This window comes from Lolium perenne, chromosome 7, assembly GCF_019359855.2.
Source record: "Lolium perenne isolate Kyuss_39 chromosome 7, Kyuss_2.0, whole genome shotgun sequence".
NCBI classification, from domain to species: domain Eukaryota; kingdom Viridiplantae; phylum Streptophyta; class Magnoliopsida; order Poales; family Poaceae; genus Lolium; species Lolium perenne.
The window spans coordinates 38,665,073-38,681,020 of record NC_067250.2 but is presented as its reverse complement, the minus strand read 5'-3'; the positions used below and the strand labels follow the sequence as shown (position 1 = coordinate 38,681,020).

At 47.9% G+C, this 15,948-nt stretch overlaps 2 protein-coding genes across 2 annotated transcripts; both read right to left on the bottom strand.

Annotated features, from left to right (window-relative positions):
- Positions 1-1,107: 1,107 nt before the first annotated feature.
- Positions 1,108-2,646, bottom strand: LOC127317772 (aspartic proteinase nepenthesin-1). Its single transcript, XM_051348369.2, has one exon. The coding sequence runs from the start codon at positions 2,586-2,588 to the stop codon at positions 1,224-1,226; it is 1,365 nt and encodes a 454-aa protein (XP_051204329.1). The 5' UTR covers positions 2,589-2,646; the 3' UTR covers positions 1,108-1,223.
- A 1,539-nt stretch (positions 2,647-4,185) lies between these two features.
- On the bottom strand, positions 4,186-15,515 carry LOC127317773 (lysM domain-containing GPI-anchored protein LYP6). The gene is made up of 5 exons (XM_051348370.1): positions 14,755-15,515; positions 11,997-12,114; positions 11,744-11,905; positions 11,640-11,671; positions 4,186-4,513 (listed from the first exon to the last, which is right to left on the bottom strand). Exons 1-5 carry the CDS (start codon positions 15,419-15,421, stop codon positions 4,290-4,292), a joined length of 1,203 nt encoding a protein of 400 aa, XP_051204330.1. The 5' UTR covers positions 15,422-15,515; the 3' UTR covers positions 4,186-4,289.
- Between the last annotated feature and the right edge of the window lie 433 nt (positions 15,516-15,948).

Genomic DNA, 15,948 nt, shown 5'->3' with positions numbered 1-15,948 from the left:
TTAGGTTTGATTTCCTTGCGATGAGAGAGAAGCAATTAAAATGCATTGGGAAGATAGAAGTACACACTTTTGTGGACAAAGATTAGAGCTAGATGTACACTTATTTGAGTACGGAGGGAGTAGGTAGTACTACCTCCATCCCAAGGCTTAAGGCCTTTTTTTTCAGAAAGTCAAACGAAGTAAAGTTTGATCAAATTTTTAGAAGAATTTATGAACAAATATGATATTTTGTAGATTACATATTAAAATATATTTCATTATCTATCTAATGATATTGATTTTGTACTTTTCATGTTAATGATTTTTGATAAAAAAAACTTAGTTAAATTTAGCATAGTTTGACTTTCTGAAAAAAAAATATAGGCCTTAAGCCTTGGGATGGAGGTAGTAGTATACTATGTAGTGTGTCCTGGCGCATTACTGTATGCACTTAACGTCTGAGTTTTTTCTTACATCTATATTGAACAGGCTAGCCATCATATATAAGCTTTGATTCCCTATATTTATAAGAGAGTCTCAATGCGTGGACAGTGGATGGGCGATGTCTTCCAATTTAATCATAAAAAATCTTAGCATACTCTTAGATGTAGAAAAATTGTGTTTACAGAACAGTGTACGACATAATGTACTCACACATCATCACCGGATATAACTCTAACAAAACTTGGGTCAACTAATGTATAAACTGACCTAAAGCTAAACCAAAAGGACGATTGACATCTTCTAAAGTTGTATTATTGGAAATTATTTTTTAGTTGTTTTTGACATAACCATTTCCATGCGAGATGAAACATTTTTCGTGACAAGAGTTTTTTTTTTTCACGATAAAAACTGACATCAGACTATGCATAAATAATGAATGTGGCTAGTTTTTGGTCGTTTGAGAATTAACGTAGTTTTCAGTTAGATGGCATCATCAAATCTTAGTTGAAACTCATGATTAGCACGAATCACGAAGTAAATCTAACAGCCCGAAGCATTTTTCTTGTAACTCCATTTGCAATTTAAAAAAAAAACATTTGCAATTACAAAACTTAGTTGTAATCTAACTTGTAACTCAAACACCATGCAATCGGACGGCGTAGGACTTGGCTAAGCATTATAGGATAAATAATAAGTTTGGCGCTTTTTATTTAGCACTAGTAACGGCAGTGCATATTTTTACTAAGGACCAGTACGTACGCTCAATTGTCGCCTACACTTGCACGTTTATTGACAACTTGTCACAGCTTGTCGCAGCGCGCGGGCACAAAGAACATCTTATTGACCTCCAGATCGTAGACGATGTGAATGTTCTGCTGCTGGAAGTTGCCTATGGTCGTCATGCTGCTGCCCTCGCCCGACGAAACGATCATTAAGCACAGCTCGCCGCCGGTGCCATCCTCGTGGTCGATATCGAGGACGTAGTTCTCGCGGGGGAGGTCCCAGTCCGTGCCCTCTAGGTGGAGGATCAGCTTCGGCACGGCGGGCAGCTTCTCCTTCGGCGAGGTGGAGAAGCACATGTCGTTGTCTTCTTCGACGGGCAGCAGCACCTGCAACGCGAACGCCTTCCGAAGGGCTTGGAACACGGCCTCCGGGAAGCTGGTGAGGGCGGTGCCGGAGTCCGTGATGGTGCCGCCAGAGCCGTCGCCCTTGAGCGCAAACACCGACGCGTTGAACGGCAGCCGCGTCTTGCCGACGGTGATCCCTTTGAGCGAAAGGAAGTATAACGGTGACCTTGGGTTTGGCACGAACGGGGTGGCTTTGATTTGCCCCGTGGCCTGGACTTGGAGGTTGTCCGGCGTGCCCAGGAACACCGGGCTGGGTTTGCCCTCTACGATGGTGGTGAAGCAGTGCGAGAACCTGGCGACCTTGAGCTGCGACGGCAGAGACAGCGGCCCGCGGCCGAAGCCGGCGATGCCGGTCTCGTTCGTTCTGAAGGTCAGGTGGTTGATCTGGGCGCAACCAAAGCGGAGGTTCGGCACGGTGGCGGCCATACCGTTGGGCGCCTTGAAGGTGAAGGTGTCCTGGCCCATTGTGCCGTATGTGCCCGATTTGTCGCCGTAGTGGTAGGCGTAGAGGCACGTTTTGTCCTTGAGGTTGCACCCGGAGACCACTAGCCCCCCGTGCTCGCAAAGATGGTCGGAGCACGGCATGACACGGAAGGTGCCGGAGACGGAGGGGTCGAGAACAGGAAATGGCTGCTCGAAGCAGGACATGCACACGCACTGCGTCCAGATGAGATCGCTGCCTGTGTCCAGCGTCGCCACCACGGGCTGCGGGGTCGGCGTGCCGATGGCGAAGTGGATGTTGTACTCGGAGTTGTAGTCCGCCTTGCCGGTGGTGCCGCGGGCCACAGGCACGGTCACCGCGTGGGCGTTGCCGCCGCGGCCGGGTGGTGACCACCGGCTGTCTAGGCGAGCCCGCGATCGAGCCGCCATCCGCCGGAGCAGCTCGCGCTTGGTGAAGCCGCGGCCGCTGTCCACGTGCGTGAGATCGGCGCGGATGGTCGCGCGGCCGGTCGTCGACTCGGTGATCGGCCAGGCGAACGACATAGTTAGGACGAGAACATAGGGTAAAAGATGCAACGCTGACATGTCCTTCGTCATCGCGCGCACAATAACACTGTCCAGGACCGGTCACCGTGTTGTTCCTTGAGGATTGAGCTTGTTCTGAGTTGGATTACCTTCATTTATAGCGACGGAGCGCAAGTCAAATTTACAATAAGACCCACGAAAACATATGGCCACCAAGACACTTGCTCGATTGGTGCTACTCAAAGATTCCTCGCTCAAACAAATGCGCATACATCTACAATGTTCACAGTCAAATGATCGTGTGCATCATCATGATGCAGAAGCCGGGATTATATCCCCATTTCGGAAAAAAACAATGTTCACAGTCACACACAACATCTACAATACTGACCCATCTTGCTCGAAAGAAAAAACATCCACTGATCCACACACACCTGAATTTGCAGCTAGGGGATAAGTGTGGTTGCAAAAGTAGACAACCTGAATTTTAACATTGTTAGACAGGCATATCCTCTGTCAACTGTTGCAATGCACTTAGAGGCTAAGTTAATTACGCAAGGCATTGTTTTGAGAGCGTGAACTTTCTGTAGTGTAAGAATATATGATCTATGATCGAACAATGTCGGCGCTTGTGCACTGCTTTCTTTTCTGATGAGTCATATTTCTTCTACTTTTTTTGTGTACATCCGTAGTGCCATTAGAAAACTATGTTGTTGCAGAAAATGTGTGTAATTAGTATCTTCATCATATTAATATGTTCCATTTGTCGAAAAAGTTGTGCAAGGCATAACCCTCTTCAAGTCTTCAGGTCACAAAAGATCGCGCTACATAAGCGCTAAATTTTTGTGATGATGCGTGGTTTTTTTTTCTTTCTTACATAATGGAAAAGAATGCCTCTCAAATCAAATTATCAGTATATCCCAAGATACACACAACCTAATTATTAGGTCTGGAAGGTTCCAATTCAGAACATAAGAGACGGCAACAACTGAAATCTCATCTACCATACAATCTATTGCTAAATGCTACCCATGTTAGGACATAAAACCCCTGCAACATGCTATTACAATATAGATGTGACAATGAAATGCCAAAAGGGAGAAAAGATATGTGGAATATCGACACATCCATGTCGCACTCCCATTCCCACTGTTTTTAATTGAGCCACTACCATTCCCACTGAATTTGTGAAAATAAGTAGCATGGCAACATGGTTAGCACAGGATTCTGTGGCGAGCAGAAGGTACTCCGAAAACCAGGAGACAAAACACAGAACGGTGGCAGCATCAGGTTCGAAAGGAGATGGGTCAGATGGCCAATGACAGTGTAGGATCAATTATGTCGTTCGCCACCAGGGAGTGCATCTTTTTAGCTGCGAAAAGACCAAAAATATAAAGGCAAATCATCCACAGACGCATTGAAATGGACGAGCACCGGCATACTAACCGCTTGTCGAGCAAACAAGCAAACCACACTATCTCATATACCATCGCCTACAGATAGGCTGGGCTTAAAGCCTAGGTGCAGGCAATAAGCTTTGTTCCCTATGTGGAGTCGCTATTACTGAGGCATCAACAACACATTTACGATTTCTCCTGTGAATATACTTGGAATACTGATAGTTCGATCTTGGTGACTTCACCACTGGCATGACTGAAATGCAGAATCCTAGTGAAACTCTGAAAACCTTCCATTCATAAAGGTCCCACCACTGGGCCCAAATGAGGGCCCCCATTCGATACAAATACATCCATCAATATTCTACAATGAACTTCACATATGCAAGTACAAGACTAGAGAAAGAATGAGGATCGTCAGTTGATGCACCGAAGGCGCCTGGGAGAGGCTTCCAGCAGAATTGGTGGACCCCCCGGGTTCTGATGAGCCAGGAACAGCACTGCCTGCCTCCCCAGGTCCTGGCGCAGGGGATGGAGCAAGAAACGAGCCATGGCTTGCTGCAGTTGACGGCTCCATCAGTGGAGGAGATTGATGCGGTCCTGTGTTATGAAGTGGAATGGTGAGATGCAATATAGATAAAGAAAGAGGAGTTTGTGATGTAGTACAAGCAGGAAACTGAAAAGAAAATGACAGTACTAAGCATTTGGCTTTCTTGTATCTCGATAATATGACTGAATTCGATCCTAAATTTTGGGCACAAGTAGAACATTCCCTTCTGCTGTACTATATGTTGGTGCAGCACCTCGGCTGCACCTTCCTCTTCCTCGCTCGCACTAACGAACGGAGGGAGACGTGATAGAAAACGAGTATTGGTAGTGTATCACGTGTACCTCTAGGGTCACCGTGGGTATGTATTTATATTAGAGTTACAAGGGTACAAGGGTGAGTCGGTTTGATTTACAATACAACTACACAAACAGACTCATATACAAGTTGGATATCTATACATACACATATGTTTATCACCCTCCCTCAATCTCAACTTCGGAGAGGTTGAGATTGCGCCTACAAGAGGTAAACTGTGGCAATGGTAATGGCTTGGTGAAGATATCAGCTAGCTGATCCTTGGAGGAGATAAATCTGATCTCAAGTAACTTCCGTGCAACCCGTTCTCGTACAAAGTGAAAATCAATCTCAATATGTTTTGTGCGAGCATGAAACACAGGGTTGGCAGAAAGATATGTAGCTCCAATATTATCACACCATAAGACAGGTGGACGTCTTTGAATTACTCCAAGTTCACCAAGGAGGGCTTGTACCCAAATCAACTCAGCAGTAGCATTTGCAAGCGACTTGTATTCTGACTCTGTACTGGAACGAGACACAGTAGCCTGTTTTCTGGCACTCCAAGAAATCAAATTGCCTCCATAGAATATAGCAAATCCCCCCGTTGATCGGCGGTCATCAGGATCACCAGCCCAATCTGCATCAGAAAAGGCAGAGAGGAGTGGCAGGGTAGAGGAGGGACGCAGAAGTAGTCCATGTGACAGAGTACCCTTCACATAGCGAAGAATGCGTTTGACCGCCGACCAATGAGCACATCTGGGAGCATGCAAGTATTGACACACCTTATTGACAGCAAAGGACAAATCTGGTCGTGTCATTGTAAGATACTGAAGGCCTCCTACAATACTGCGATAACGAGTAGATTCTTCAGCAGAAAGAGGAGTACCATCATTAGCCGAAAGTGTTTCAGAGGCAACCATAGGAGTAGTAACCGGAGCACACTTCTGAAGACCAGCTTTCAGCAACAATTCTGAGGCATATTTGCGTTGACTCATGAGAAGACCACCTCCTCTTGGCTTATGTACCTCAACGCCAAGAAAGTAATGGAGCGGACCAAGATCCTTAAGAGCAAATGTTTTACCAAGCTGATGGACCAGACGATCAGTAGCTGCAGACGAGGAACTCACCACAATGATGTCATCAACATAAACAAGGAGGTATAGTGTGAGTTCAGGCCGTCGCAGGATAAAGAGAGATGTGTCGGCTGTGGAAGGTGTAAAACCAAGGGCTGCAAGTACGGAGCCGAGTCTGGCATGCCAAGCACGCGGGGCTTGCTTAAGTCCATAAAGAGCCTTGTCAAGCCGGCACAAGAACCCAGGGTAGCTAGGATCCTCAAACCCAGGAGGTTGTCGCATAAACACCTCTTCCTCAAGAATTCCATGAAGAAAAGCATTCTGGATGTCAAGCTGCCGAAGATGCCATCCCTGAGTAAGTGCCATTGATAGTAACACGCGAATAGTAGTGGGTTTGACAACAGGGCTGAAAGTATCCTCATAGTCGAGTCCCTGTCGCTGCTTGAAACCTTTTGCAACTAGGCGAGCTTTGTATCTGTCAATGGACCCGTCAGCTTGCCTTTTTATCTTGAACACCCATTTGCAATCAATGATATTCATTCCAGAACGAGGTGGAACCAATCGCCATGTCTCATTTTTCTGAAGGGCAGTGTACTCGGCTTCCATAGCCAGGCGCCAATGTGGGGATGCAAGGGCAGCACGAAAATCATATGGCTCAGTAGTGAGCAGCGTCGGATCAGAAGAGTGCGAACCTTCTTCTGACGAATACCACGCTGTAGGCGTGTAGTCATGCGAGGCTGATCGACCGGGGAAGGCCCAGCAGTAGCTGTTGGGAAAGGGGCCGAAGTGGTGTGCGACGGAACTGTATCCGCCGCACCGGTCGTAGACGAAGCCGAGCTGGGCGAGCTGGGCGACGCCGGCCCAGGTGGAGCAGGGGAGCCCTCGTCTGCATGGGTTGCATGCAGATCGACGTCTGCGTGAGGCGCGCGATCGACGTCCTCCGGTGTAGTAACAGAAGGAGTAGTAGGCTCCTCGTCGAGTAACTCAAGACGTGCTCCGCGCCCCGAACCTGCACCATGGTTAGCCAACAAGCTAGGAGTATATGCGGCATCAACAAATTGGTCAGGAGTGAGAAGTAGATTATTAGAGGAGGATGGAGTGGTAGGAGACTCAGCCATGTGGGAGAAGGGAAACACATTTTCATCGAAAACAACATCCCTGGATATATATACACGGTTTGTAGGAACATGAAGACACTTGTAACCTTTGTGAAGAGAGCTATATCCCAGAAAAACACACTGTTTAGATCGAAACTGAAGTTTGCGATTATTGTATGGGCGAAGGTGTGGCCAGCAAGCACAGCCAAACACTTTAAAAAAGGTGTAGTCTGGTGTTTCACCGAGAAGACGCTCTATAGGTGTTTGCATGTCTATCACACGACTAGGTAACCTATTAATGAGAAAACATGCTGTAGAAAAAGCATCGCTCCAAAACCGAAAAGGGACACTCGCATGAGCTAAAAGAGTGAGACCAGTCTCAACGATATGACGATGTTTACGCTCAGCGGTGCCGTTTTGTTGATGTGTATGAGGACAGGAGACACGATGTGAGATGCCAATGTCATCAAAGAATTTGTTTAACTTGAGATACTCACCACCCCAATCACTCTGAACATGTATGATTTTTTTGTTGAGTAACCGTTCAACATGTTGTTGAAACTGAAGGAAAACTGCGAAGACATCAGATTTATGTTTTAGGAGATAAAGCCATGTAAAACGACTATAAGCATCAACAAAACTCACATAAAACTGATGACCACTAACAGAGATTTGGGCAGGACCCCAAACATCTGAGTAAATAAGTTCAAGAGGTGAAGTGGTAACACGAGTAGATAATGAAAAAGGTAACTGATGACTCTTGCCTTGCTGACAGGCATCACACACTAAGTTTACAGCTTTATTTTCCGAAACTAAAGGAAGCTCATGACGACGCAGAATATGTTGAACAATTGGCAAGGCTGGATGTCCTAGACGTGAGTGCCACTGATCACGTGACACCTTGATACTGCTGAAGGCTTGCTTGACAGTGGATGGAGAGACATTGTAAAGGCCTCGGCGTGTGCCCCCTCTAAGAAGAACCTCCCTGGTTGCCCGGTCCTTAATAAGAAAATACCATGGATGGAATTCAAAGAAAACGTTATTATCAAGTGTAAGACGTTTGACGAGAGAGTAGGTTGCGAGTAATCGATGGAACATGATGAATATTTGTAAGGTGTAGAGGTTTGGATAATGTAGGGAGTAAGGATTGACCAATATGTGTAATGCGCATACCTGCACCATTGGCTGTTTGGACGGTGTCCTGGCCTTGATATTTCTCCTTGATGGTTAGTTTGTTGATGTCGTTGGAGAAGTGATCCGTCATTGCAGTTGTCCACATACCAAGAGGGGTCAACCGGATATGAGGAGGTAGAGGCGCCGGCATGAAAGGCGAGACAGGGGAGTTGTCGTTCCGAGCGGCGAGTCGGCGATCCATGTTTCGACCATCATTGCCGCACCCGAGATAATTTTTCTTGAAGCGTTTGAAGCAAAGAAGACGCGACATGCCCCTCCTTGGAGCATATTTGGCACACCGGTCGTGAGCCTCGGCACCACCTCGTAGGACGACCGCCCCCGTTGTCCCCGTGGACGAGGGCGAAGGCGGCGCCGGGGCACGAGGGCGATCACCGAGAGTTGCCCCGGCCGAACCACCGCCGGGGCGGAGCCGACGATGATGGCTGGTGGGTAGAGGCGCGTCCGATGGCGCGCGAGGTGTAGTTGGCGGAGTGAATGTCGACGCCGAGTTCCGCGCGTCTTGCCTCCACGCGCCGCTCTCGTATTGAGAAGCCGCGCGTAGACGTCGCGGATGGGTAGAGGGTCGTAGGCAGGACGTGCGGAGATGCGATCCGCGAGTGCGTCATAGTCCCCATCTAAACCTCCGAGCAGAAATTGATTGAACTCTTCCGGCCGGAGCGGCTGTCCGATGGAGCTGAGGACATCTGCGAGGGATTTGACCCTGTTGAAGAAGGCGGTGGCGTTGGGGAAGTCATGCTTCTTGGTCTTGCCAAGTGCAGTGCGTATCTGCATCACCCGTGCCGACGACTGCGACGCGAAGCTAGCCTCCAGAGTCTCCCAAGCCTCCTGCGATGTAGGGATCATCATCACCATGCCGATCACCCCTTCCGAAAGAGAGGAGACAATCGCGGAGAGGATTGATTGATCCTGCTGATGCCAAGCAGAATATTTAGGGTTGGCGATGATGGAGGCAGGGGTATCATCTTTCGCCGGAACTTCAAGTTCCTCGGGCGGACAGGGTAAGGACCCATCAACGAACCCAAAGAGGAGGTTGCTGCGCAGGATTGGATCAACCTGCGTGCGCCAGTAGAGGTAGTTGTCCGGTGTAAGCCGAATCGTGAACTTGTTGGTTAGGTCGATGGGCACATCCGGGATCCGCGACGTCAACACGACGCGGGCGGCGCTGCCCTTGCTCATGGAGATGCCGGCAGGAGTAGTCTTGCCGGACGAAGCGGTAGAAGCCGGGTTGGAGAGCGCTGAGGAGAGGCCAGAGGTAGTCATGGCGTCGCTGCGAACTCCTGGCGGCGGCGGCGGCCGAGATTGAGAAACCTAGGCGGCGGCGATGTAGGCGGAAGCGAATTTAGGGTTTAAGCTCTGATACCATGATAGAAAACGAGTATTGGTAGTGTATCACGTGTACCTCTAGGGTCACCGTGGGTATGTATTTATATTAGAGTTACAAGGGTACAAGGGTGAGTCGGTTTGATTTACAATACAACTACACAAACAGACTCATATACAAGTTGGATATCTATACATACACATATGTTTATCAAGACGGTGGAGTGGAGACACGGAGATTTCCCGGCCGGTGCACGAACGGCACCGTGGGCGCACATACACCCTACTCTTATTTCTCTTCAGCTCACCTTACAAACAAGCAGTACATGAAGTTTTATAGCTACTCTGATGCTGGGAGCACGAACTCCACGCTGCAGCCTGATCCGCATGCGCCGGCCGCGCGCACGACGCCCACGAACGCGTACGACGCGGCTCCAACAGCTAGCAACGGCCCCTACTGCATGCAGCTCTCCACGCATGTAGCTAGCTAACAAACTAAACAAATCTAACACTTATGCAAGTCAGGATTAGTGCTAACAATGCCTCCCCTAATCTTGACTTGCAGCATGCATGCTTCGGTAGACATGGCTCATCGGCGGCCGCTGCCGCCACGAGGAGCATCTCTTCCTCCATTTCTTGGCTGCAGCGCGCTCCCGTCGTCGTCGTCGCCACGGCCGTCACTACAGCCTCCATGCTTGACGCGAACCACGCATCATGCATCGCCTCTGCACGCACCTGGAGGCTTCCCTCAGCGACACACGCCAAGCTCCGTCGACGCCACACGCCGTCGCAGCCACCATCTTTTTCCTCGGCGACACACGCCGGACAGCCTCCAGCGACAAACGCCGAAGGATGTAGCCGAACTCGAGCACGAACTCGAGCACAACGACGACATACGCCTCGGCGCCTCCGCCCGACGTCAACCGCGCGCCTCTACGCGCAGCTGCACCTCCACGGTCGCCGCTCCCTAGCCGCCATGGCTGCCGCAGCCTCCACATCGCCGTGCAGCTCCTCCGCGACCTCCGCCGTGCTCACCGCGGACTCACCGCGCGACGTGGCCACAACGGTCCCGAGCCAAAAGGCTCTGATACCACATGTTGGTGCAGCACCTCGGCTGCACCTTCCTCTTCCTCGCTCGCACTAACGAACGGAGGGAGACGGTGGAGTGGAGACACGGAGATTTCCCGGCCGGCGCACGAACGCCACCGTGGGCGCACATACACCCTACTCTTATTTCTCTTCAGCTCACCTTACAAACAAGCAGTACATGAAGTTTTATAGCTACTCTGATGCTGGGAGCACGAACTCCACGCTGCAGCCTGATCCGCATGCGCCGGCCGCGCGCACGACGCCCACGAACGCGTACGACGCGGCTCCAACAGCTAGCAACGGCCCCTACTGCATGCAGCTCTCCACGCATGTAGCTAGCTAACAAACTAAACAAATCTAACACTTATGCAAGTCAGGATTAGTGCTAACACTATAATTTCTTTGAGACTATTTGAAACTTTACAACCCATTGTTGACCTGATATTGCACTGGTTTTCGATCGTTTTCTATATCCCACAAGCAAGTGAAAATAATGTTTTGCTGTTTAATCTGACTCTGGGAAAGCTCGATGTAACTTCACATTTCACGAGTATATTAATGATATTTACACAAACATATTTCCAGCATATCATAACTTCTTCGATTCATGCTCTTATTATGTTGCATGCCTTCTTCTAGTCAAATGTCATGGATTCCACAATTTCCATTACCCAAACTTTGCAGCACCTTGTACGTATCATAGGAGGCTTGATCAATCGATGTGCCTCGCAATGCTGACTACATTTTGAGCGGTGACACATTTTATTATAGTCGTTAAGGGCTTGTGGCGATTAGATTCATATTAACCAATAATTTTCTAGTCCAACCCGTTCGGGAAGTGAAAGGCGTCCAGCAACTTAGTCTAATCATGGATTAGGTTTAGATGGTTTCCATATGTGTGAAGTATAATGTTTGCATTGCCCTTGAAGAAGTAACAACTAGATCTAAACTGTACCCTCTAATAGTTATGAGAGTGCAAGGTACTGTAAGTCTGTAACAATTCCCTTGGATGAGAAGTATAAATAGCTGCTGATTTACCCTATCAGTATTCAGTAGGCAGTAGCCAATTGCACAGTGGACTAGATGAGAATGAAAAGAATAGTTACCAGGGCATGTAGGTTGAAGACCCGAGGATAGCCTGCAAACAGAAAGAGGTAAGGGATTAGAAACCAAAGAACATAAACAAAGATTATTAGGGATTTTTGCTTACGATGTCACGATGCTTCCGTTAACTAAGCCACCATAGCTGCAAGATGAGACGCTGCAGCCACCGCTGGTGGTTTGGGCAGTCACATTACCAAGCATTAGACTGCTATTGGAGCACTGCATACTTGAACAAGTCGCTGCTAATGAAGCTGGTGTGCAGTACAGACTGTGGGAGATGAAACATGGAGATTATAGTCTGAAACACGTTGAAGTAGTGAAACTGCATTGACCAAAAGAGAGGGCAACTGTAACATTACTCGAGACTCCCTGGCCCACAACTGCACTCCACACAGTTACCAGCAGTTAGTGCATAGGTCCCATTTGCCACAAGCAATCCATAGTCCGAAGCAAAATTAGGAAATGTTGATGCACAAGCTAATCACAGAAACAAATAGCAGCCATGGTTAGAAAACAATTAATCAACAGAGAGGTACAGAAACAAGCTAGCATATCCTACTGAACTATCACTACTGAGCATAGTTAACAATCAGCAAAAAGAGGAAAATCAATGAAAGTAAAAGATATTAAGTAAATGGAAGTAAAGATCCGTCAGTTAACATTTATAAGGATGCTCTCATTCCACCAAAATTCTTGTGTTTATTTTCTGTCCACCATCCAATGGCATCGTGTATAGAATTCCTATGTTCTGAGACTGTAGGAATCCATAATATATTAAGATTTGACATCCTATTCATGTGTTTTTCCTATTAAGACATTTTTCTAATTCCTGTGATCCCAAGAAACGATGTAACTATGTAACACAAAATACTTCCTCCGATCCGGAAAAAATGCCGGACTACTAGTACAGTTGCGTTTTGTAATTAAACCCGTTAAAATTCTGCATTTATTGCTTGTCCTGGAACGGACCATCATTGCATCTCTCAATTGACGCGGCCGAGGGAGTGCGGGTTGAGTATAAAATAAATGCAAGGATTTTTTTGTAAAATGGTCCGTCCGTCATTTTTTCCGGGCCGGAGGGAGTAGTTAATATTTAATAGCTTAGCAAGCTGCAAGCATGTTTAACCCAATCCTGGACCATTGATATGAAACACATTGAAAGGATATACCCAACTTTCCTAAAATCCATATGTCAACACTCTCAAATGACAGCAATCTGCTCAGCCTTGTGGAAAATTTGGAACAATATGTCAATTATGTACAAGCTTTTGACCCAGCCTAACGAAACTGTATATACGGCTATTCATCTTTCACTGCACTAGAGAATGTTGGAAGTAGGATGGGGCGATGGGCAACTTATAAGTTTCTAATATCTGGATTGCAAACTTGCATATCTTATACTTGGTTGCAGGCGGGCTAAAGTATGTATTTCCAATGCTAGGGTGACACAAAAACGAAGATGGCCAATGTGGGCACGGTAGGAGCTGGAAGATGACTTATGTTTCTCAATAGACATTTTTTCACTATTCTTATTAATGGTAGTTCATTTCCTTGTGTTAATCACATCACCGCCTATTCATACCTCTTGTAAGCCGCCGGCTAGGGTTAATCGCATCATCTAAGATAACACACGGCGTTTGTAAATACTCCCAATATAGTAGAGTTTCACTGGCTGGTGCCGTGGTTTTCTCCTCTCTTTGTTGGAGAGGTTTTTCCACGTTAGATCCTGTGTCGCCTGCTGTGATTTCCTTTTTGTTCTCCGTTATTGCCCATCGCGTTTATAGCATTTCTAGTATCTATTCTAAATAAATTTCTTTTCACTATTCTTGTTAATGGTAGTTCCCCTTTCCTTGCTCTGTTGTTTGGGTCTGGATTGTAAACTGGTATATCTTAGTATGATGTGTGCAAATAATCTTTTCCTTTCAAGATAAAGCAGTGCCCTCGCGCTTTTGTTGTAAAAAAACTAACATTACTGGTAACTTTACCTGCTAAAGATGGCCTATACTATCATCACTACAGATTTACAGATGTATGCCATTGCAATGGTCTTTTTTTTTACCTGGTTTACTAGTCTAAAACAGAAAAGCATAAAAGTGTTCATGGGAAATTCCTGAAATAGATCTCCACAGAAATTACATCCGCCGATATTCACTGCTACAAGCACTGTTTATCTCAGTCCTGGACCAATCATATGAAGGACAGTAAAACGTACTTACGCATACAACATTCATTCAATCTGAGGTTTGACATTAATTGTGTAGGCTTGTGGCAATCCCTTCACAGTGTGGAAAATTCAGAAGAGAATGGAAATTCAGTACAGGGTTTTGACTCAGCCTAATGAAGTTACACAAACTTACTCTTCTTTTGCAGCATTGGGAAATGATGCAGAAGAAGGGTGAACAAGTGCATGAGGGCAAGGATGGTTTGGCAATACTAGGATACCCAAGAAAAGAAAGCAGCTAATCAGCGTGAGCACGGTAGGAGCTGGAAGATGACTTCTGAGTTAATATGCCAATAAAGCAGACAGTTCCACATAGATGAACCAAAAGGCCCAGCTAATCATCAAAGTAACTGTCAAAATCCGAACTTCTGATTCCGAATAGCAAGAGCACCACCAACTGACCATCAACTACTCTAGTATGCCTTTTCGATGAAGGACAATATATTAATATCAGGCTGATACCAAGTACTAATCCTAGTATGCAGTATACGAACAATGTTTAGCTTTCAATATAAAGCCAATCCCGTGCGTTTTTTCCCATAATAAAAGGCTTGGCATTTCTAACAACCAGCTAAAGATGGGCAAAAGCATCATCAATCTGAAGCTTTACAGAACAACTATGCATTCACACTTGTCTTTTTCTAGTACCTGGTCTGCAACTAGTAGTATAAAACAGAGAGGGCTCTAAAAGTGTTGGCGGTGGTGAGATTATATCCGTAAATGATTTTAAGTACCAAAATTGGTAAGAAAATAATGTGGACCTGTTAAGGTTGTCAGGTTCTCTGGCAACGACCTATTTAGGGAGAATGGGAGATCATTTTTAGAATAACAGGGCATAGCACCAGTTCCATATCTGAAAGCAGATGTCACAGTGTTATTATGGGAGATGATTTTACCTGGCAGTGGAATCGCAAGAATGTCGCCAGGTGCCACAATGGGGCTTCCCATGGCATTGACATTGCTGAGATCCGTGACGGTGGTGTCGTGTCCGGCGGCGATGGACTCGACGGTGTCCCCGACCCTTACGACGTAGGAGAGGTATACGGCGGGGAGGTTGTTGTCGGTGGAGTTGAAGCAGACGCAGGGGAATGGGATGACGAGCAGCTGCCCGGCGTCGAGCAGCGCGTCGGGGTCCTCCTGTGCGAGGCCGTTGGCGCTGCGGATCTGGTCGGCGGAGGCGAGCCCCGCGAAGACGACGTCGGCGACGGTGGCGAGCGTGTCGGCGGGGCGCGCGGCGTAGCGCACGGAGACGGACCTGCGGACGCCGTCGTTGCAGGCGCAGCGGGTGGGGACGCGGAGGGACAGCCCCTTGGGGAGGATCCGGTTGGCGGCGCCCGGGGAGGCGAAGTCGAGCGCGTTGGCGGCCAGCACCGCCGCCGGGTCCGCGCGGAAGAGGGACGCCACCTCGGAGGCCTTCATGTCGGCGAAGAGCGTGTAGCCGAGCAGCGCCGTGCAGGAGTCGGCGCTGGCGCACGGCTCGATCGTCGTCTTGGCCGCCGCGCCGCCCGCCGCCGCGAGGATCAGCAGCAGCGCCGCCGCGGCCGCGGTCGCGGGCGTCGGCATTGGATCCCGGCCAGGGGTTTAGGGTTTGGGCCTCGCCGACAGTGGAGTGGGGAACTGAGCTTGAGCTCTGAGCTTTGCACAGTGGGAATCGAAATTTGGGGGAGTAGCCGAGTAGGCGGAGGCCGAAGGGTGTGGAGAGTGGAGACTGGAGACTTCGGATTCCACCAGGGAGGCCAGCTGTCGATGACACGTGGGTCCCACGATGGTGGGTCCGCTGGTCAGAGAGGAGGGGACATATTTTCTGTGTGCGCTGGGAATCTGTGTCTTGTGCGGGGAAGGGGAGACAAATATCTCGTCACCAACTTTATTTATGTCGACCTGAAAAAAGCAATCCAATTAATATCGTCCGTGTTACCACTCATTTATTTGTGAACGTTTCATGTTCTTATTTCTAACATGGCCCTTGCTATAGATGGGATTGGGCCTTGCTGTGGTTGGGCTTGGGCCTTGCTAGTAGTATTTCTTTGACAAAACCTGAAAACTTTGTGTCTCTATGCACATATAATATAATACCCTATATAAAAGTT